The sequence below is a fragment of the Pteropus vampyrus genome, unplaced genomic scaffold (genome assembly GCF_000151845.1).
Source record: "Pteropus vampyrus isolate Shadow unplaced genomic scaffold, Pvam_2.0 Scaffold811, whole genome shotgun sequence".
NCBI classification, from domain to species: Eukaryota; Metazoa; Chordata; class Mammalia; order Chiroptera; family Pteropodidae; genus Pteropus; species Pteropus vampyrus.
Genome location: NW_011889592.1, coordinates 38,665 through 45,346, shown reverse-complemented (window position 1 = coordinate 45,346; position 6,682 = coordinate 38,665). Strand labels below are relative to the sequence as shown.

At 38.8% G+C, this 6,682-nt stretch overlaps 1 protein-coding gene across 1 annotated transcript; it reads left to right on the top strand.

Annotated features, from left to right (window-relative positions):
• The first annotated feature begins 4,532 nt into the window (after positions 1-4,532).
• LOC105309630 (olfactory receptor 2D3-like) lies at positions 4,533-5,456 on the top strand. Its single transcript, XM_011385793.1, has one exon. It carries the CDS (start codon positions 4,533-4,535, stop codon positions 5,454-5,456), a length of 924 nt encoding a protein of 307 aa, XP_011384095.1.
• The last annotated feature ends 1,226 nt before the right edge of the window (positions 5,457-6,682 follow it).

The window sequence follows — 6,682 nt, the reverse complement described above, 5'->3', positions numbered from 1 at the left end:
GGCCCTGACTCACTGATCTCACATACCTCCTCATGGCTGGTACCCTCCCCAATACTGGTGAAAAACCTACTTTCTTTACTCCCTAATTTCTATTTGCACATTTGGCTCCCCTGAACAAGCTACACAGTCTTCGGTGATATCTATCATCAGCATCTCCTGTCTGAGGTAAGGATTTTATCTCTATTGGAGAAGTGGAAGGGATGTGTGAAGTGTCTGTAAGTGAGTGGTTAAGAAATGGGAGCAGGAACCTAGTTAGGAAATGTGGCTGATTAAGAAACATCACCCGTACTCTAGGTCCTGGACACCTCAGTGATGTTGGTCTCATTCATTCAATGAATAATCATTAAGGATATTCTATAATTCAGGCATGTGCCATAATAACAAGCTGCTAGGAGGTAGTGACAGCTACTGTTCTGAAGTACCAAGAAGCTTTAACCAAGAAAAAGGATCAAGGGTTTGAGGAATAGAGAAGAAAGAAAGGGGCATTCTAGGTAGAGAGAGATGAAGACGTAATGGCTTAGTGGCAAGAGAAAACAGTTTCCTGGATAATTCCAATTTGATCAGTATGGAGGAAAGTGGAGTTTGGGTAGGGATGGAAGAGGTTAGGTAGAGGCTAGGGGCCATGGTAAGAAACAAGGGATGAAAGGTCAGCCTGGCCAGATCATGATCTATGTTGCATAATATGCCAAGAAGATTGGAGATGGTCTTGAGAGCAGTTATTAAAGTATGTTAAATAAGAGAGTGGCATCAGATTTGTAATATTAAGATTTCAATAACACCACTGTGTGGAAAATGGATTGCAGGAGATAAGACTGAATCCAGGGGGATCAATTAGGAGACTGCTGTAGTAATCCAGGAGGGGGTGCTCTCCAAGGAAAATGATAGGATCATGGAAGAGATAAGGCATAGTATGGGAGAGAGTAAGGAGCTCAAATTAGTAGGAAGTCATGACCTCAATGTCACCTAACTCACCAGGCTTCACATTCCTGATGTCCTTGGTCATCATCTAAATTTTAAATGGCTATCTTTTCAGCTACTCTTTTTACATTTTTCTGTTTCCTCTCCTCTGACTCAACTTCCCAGTGTGCACCCACCGTCACTCTCTTACCCAAGAACATCAGTCCATGTTTTCTGAATCCCCTGGTACTTCTCACACAAACATTCCTACACCATACTCCTTCCACTTCCTTAACTAAACAAAATCCTGACTCTTCCCTAAGAAACTTGTACTCCTCTTGCCCTCTTTGGTGGATTCTGATCATTTTTCAACACTCTACTTACCTGTGGGTTGAGAGGTGGGGTTGGCATTCTCCTTGTCTCCCAAGAGCACTTTATAAACCATCGCATCTCTATTCCCATGTAACATTTTCTACTCCTTGAAGCTATTTCTGTCCTTGTCATTTTTATCTCCCACCACCTTGGTCATTCCTTCACACCCTTTGAAGTCTATGGCACTCTGATCATAGTCTTCTAAATGCTTGTCTTGGATGACTTCAGTGTCCATGGAAATAACTGATCTTAGTTTTATATTTTTTAAACTTACGTTTAGACATTTAAGTCATCCATTCCAATGGATTCACTGTGCATTTTGTCCCCATTACTATGCATTTTGTCCACATCTGAATTTGAAGTACATGATTAACTCTCTAATTATAACCTACTGCTCTTCCAATTCTCACATGCCTTCAGTAGCATTCATAACAATTTTTCGACCTCAAAAAAGACTATATGTTTTTTGATCTTTCTACTATTTTCTTTTACTAAGTTCTCTCTAGATCATTCTTCATCCTTATGCAGCCTGAACTGCATGGTTGGGTTTTGAAGTCTCTCTCACGAATTCTCTCAGTTCCATTGCACCCTAATCTCTCACACCATCTTTTTTTTTTTTTTTACTAATATTCAACTCTCCATTAGTGACTACCTTCTCTGATTCTACACCTAATGGAGAAAAAGATATCTGCACATATCCCTTCCCCCAAATGATATTTCCTGCCTTCCACCATAGTTTCTCTCTCAATTCCATCAAGAAATCCTTTTGATTTTACTTAGCAATATGAGCTATTCTCACCAAGCATTCAAAACTTCACTCTCCTCTCAAGCCTACTCCATAATTATGTTTCCTTCTGAACTGAGAATATTGAGGTCAGATGTAATCACTCTAAAATCCATTGCCCCTCACAAACTTTCATTCCTTGATCTTCTTTCTCCTTCTATTAATTCATAAATAGTCATATCCATCCTCACCTCCTTGCCTTCAGTCTAAGAAGATAAAGTTTCAATAATTCTATCCAAAGCAAACTTCTCAAACACTCTTCTTGAACACATCCATTTTGCCTTCTCTTGGACCTTGTTCTATCTTTATGTCCTTTAACTTCAACTCTCTCAACTGGCTCTTTCTTCTCGTTTTATAAATATGCTAAACTTACCCACTCTTCTGAAAATAATAAAAATAATAAAGTCTACCATGCTTTCTCCTTCCCTTCTTGCTATTTTGCAATCTTCATACCTTTTTATTCAAAACTATAAAAGTATAATTTATACCCACTAACTCCACTTCCCCAACTCTTCTTTACTTCTCAAAATCATAGCAGTCTGGCTTCTTCTCTCACCCTCTACTCAAACTTCCACATCCAGACTCACCAACAATATCTTTACCGCCAACATCCATCAGCTTTTATTGTATTTATATTTACTGGATCTCTGTGCCACATTTGACAGTAGATTATTCATTTCTTTGAAACTTTCTTTTCCGTGGCTTCTGTGAAACTACATTGTCTTGGTTCTACTGGTAAGTGTATCTGTTCCTTTGTTTGTGCCCTTCCTTGCCCCACTCACTGGCATTTCTTCCTCTTAGACTTTAATGTGTCTCAGGCTTCATCCTCGGCCCACCCAGCTTACCAAAATTAATGGAAAATTGTACTGAATTATTCTGTGTTTTGTTCTTAAGAACTTTTAATTATAGAAGTAATCTTTCTAAACATTATGAAAATGACCAACTCTAAGGGACTGTTTACATTGTAACACAGTGCACACTTATAATACACACACACAAATAAAACAAACAAATGTTTTCTGAAAACTAAAATTACTTGATTACAAAAGATATATTATTTTTTATTTTAGTTTTAATAAATACTGGTAGCAACCCATTAAATATCACTCTTATCTACTAATGTATTATATAGCATGATTTCAAAAGAACTGACTTAAGCAGTGATTGGCTATTGATATCACAGACTTTTTAAAATTGATCTTCTTGTGTATTCTCTTTGCACTGTATCTAAAGGAAATATATTTCTCATTTAATTTTGCCAGTCCTTCCTAGTGCTTCGCAGCCCATGAATTTTCCTCTGTCTGTTCAGGGTTAACCCACATTCATATCCAATCTAGATGGAAATTCATGAATAGAAAATTTACCATTGTCCAGTCAGTGGTCTTGAAAACAAGTTATACTTAGTAGGTCATGACTCAGTGGTCCAAACACAATTGATTTCATCATATTTTTCCTATACTGACAGCTAGATGTAATGTCTCATGTGTGAAAACAAGCAATTATACAGTCTTTAGCTTCTTTCTATCCCAAGATAGCCCTGCCAGGTGGGCTGACATTCCATTCTGACATATCTGTTCCAATAGGCAGTTCTAGGACTACTTCTTCAATCCTGCCCAGGGATATCAGATGTTAGCCTTGAGTCCCAGCCATTTTCCCATGATCCTGTTATCTTCCCTCTTTCTAATCTTCTTCTATATTAGCTTGGATCTAGCCATATTATTCCTTGCTTACTCCTGATGTACAGCAATGTAAAGATTTTGAATAGTGTTTCTTGTTTGGCTTCAGAGCACTGGACCAGTGACTGATTTCCTACTAATGCACTTATCCAATTGGATATTCTGACACAAACTGCACTGTGAAAGAACTCGAACAATGTTATGCCAGATAAGACACTCAGCTATGCAGACAGCTATTGTGGCTGCATTCAGTCTTCCGACTTGCATAGTGTATAGTGCTGCCTTAGTCTGGCCTCGTCTCAACTGTCTTGTCTCTGTGATGATGAGGTCTCATTGTGCCTTACTCTTGAGCACTGCCTTGAGCCTTGATTCTTTGATCCAGTGAAAGTTTAGGAAGGGACTAGGACTGTGGGTGTAACATGATCTAAAATAGTCTCTTAACATTTCCTTCCTACTTAGAAGGATGATAAAGAAACACTTGGAAATATAAAAGGAAAGTCAATTACTTTTAAAGTGGAAGTCTGCTGAATGAAATTAAACTAGGAAAAAGAAAAAAAATGAGCTTGATACTAAAGGGAAGACTCTGTATTTTTTCATAGCCATGTATTATGTTAGCATCCTTTTCTAGACAGCTTTGGTAGGAACTTAGAGATGGAAATGTTAGAAAATCCAGTGTCTTAAATTTTAAAAAATTAGACACATTTGTTTTTCCAATGAGATCTTCAAATTCAGGATTTGTTGCTCCATCAATGTCAACTTTTGATTTCTCTACTTCTGCTGATGTGTAATAGGAATAAACATCAATGGGAACAGAAAACCAAACCTATTTTACTGAATTCATCTTGCTGGGCCTTTCTTCAGATCTCCAGACCCAGACCATGCTGTTCATAGTATTTCTCATCATCTACCTGCTGACTGTGTTTGGGAATCTGCTCATCATAGTGCTGATTCACACTGATTCTCGACTTCATACCCCAATGTACTTTTTCCTTAAAAATCTGTCATTTACTGATCTCTGTTTCTCTACAACGATTGTCCCCCAGATGCTATTCCATTTGCTGGTAATGAGAAAGACCATCTCCTTTGCTGGGTGTTCAATACAGATGATTTTTTTCCTAGTAGCTGGAGCTACAGAGAGTTCCCTCCTAGCTGTGATGTCCTATGATCGCTACGTGGCTGTCTGCAAGCCCCTTCACTACTCTACTATCATGACCCAGAGAGTTTGTGTCCAGCTGACCATAGGATCTTGGGCCAGTGGTACACTGGTGTCTCTAGTAGACACGACATTCACTTTATGTCTCTCATACCATGGACAGAACATAATTAATCATTATTTTTGTGAACCTCCTGCACTCTTGAAATTGGCTTCAGAAGAAACCTACAAAGCAGAAATGGCCATCTTTACAATGGGTGTGGTCGTCCTCCTTGGTCCTCTCTCCGTTATCCTTTTCTCCTACTGGAATATTATCTGTACTGTGATTCAGGTACAGTCAGGTGAGGGGAGGTTCAAGATCTTCTCTACCTGTGGTTCTCATTTCATTGTTGTTGTCTTCTTCTACGGCTCAACAATATTTACCTACATGCGTCCAATTTCTAAGAAAATGAATGAGGGGGATAAGGTGATCTCCGTGTTCTACTCAGTCATAACATCGATGATGAACCCATTCATTTACAGCCTGAGGAACAAGGATGTGAAGGAGGCATTTAGGAAAGTATTTGGAAGATAGAGCCTCTCAGAGGCAATGACATTTATATTGATATACAATTGTGAGATGAAGACATTCCGAAGTGGTTTGACATCTTTAACAGCTTTCTCTCTGAACTATCTCTGGGCCGATACATCAATAAGGGTCATACCAGTACCCTGGTACATGTTTTTAAGTTTGACTACTGCATTTTGCTCATGCTTACTTTCTGTAGTTGCAGCTCATTTGTCTCAAAACTGCTTTTTTGATATTATATTATAAATTATATTTAAGTATTATATAAATATTTTTTAAAAATTAAACAGAATCTTCACTTATTATCAGTTCACTAATCAATTACCACCCAGAGATATTACCTTTCAGTTCTAAACTCCACAGTTACTTGTCAAACTCATCCCTTACCAACATCATCAACAGCCATCTGCAGGACCTGAAATTCTACTGGATGTCAATATGCTAGATTTACAATTTCCTTGAGTAAATATCAATGATATCTTGAAGCTCTGGTATGGAATCTTGTTTTTGTTTTCTGTAGAGTCTCAAAATACTGCTATAACCAATTCGGCCACACATAGAGGATCTATTGGCACAGACAATGTGTGGGATCTCAAATTCCAGCAAACATCTTCTATATATCACACACTGCTATACTTCGAAGACAATAGCTGGCTTGAGGGAACTATAATTGAGAAGCCACCTGCCTACATCAGAACTTTCAGGTTGGAAATCCCTGTGACACTACCATACCATAGCTGTACCCCCTCAGACATGCTCTCTCCCTCTTCTTCAGGTTTCAGTGTGCCAGTTTCCATTAAGTTCTCTTTGGGGGGATGTGGAAGGGAATGGCTGACATATGAGAAGCAATCTCAAAAGACGGAGACTGTTCTATGGAATGAAATGGCCACTTTGGTCTTTTCTAACTATTGCTATAACCCTGTGTGATAGCAGAAGAACCACCAGAGACCCACCTATAGCTTCTCACCGATGTTCAGCATTTACAGTGCCCTTCCCTTGGAACAAAATCACTGTTATCTCCTCCCCAACACTCAACTAAAGGTCTAGCTCCAAATATTAAGTGAACTGACTCAACACTTGATTGGCTTATATGAACACTATCAATTCCCATCTCTGGTTTCAGGGCCTGTGAGCCATGAAACATAGCTGGGGACCATCGCTGTCCTTCCCATTTCCCACCACGGTTCTCCACTTCTCCTGGCAGGAATCCCATGACCAATATATTCCATTAC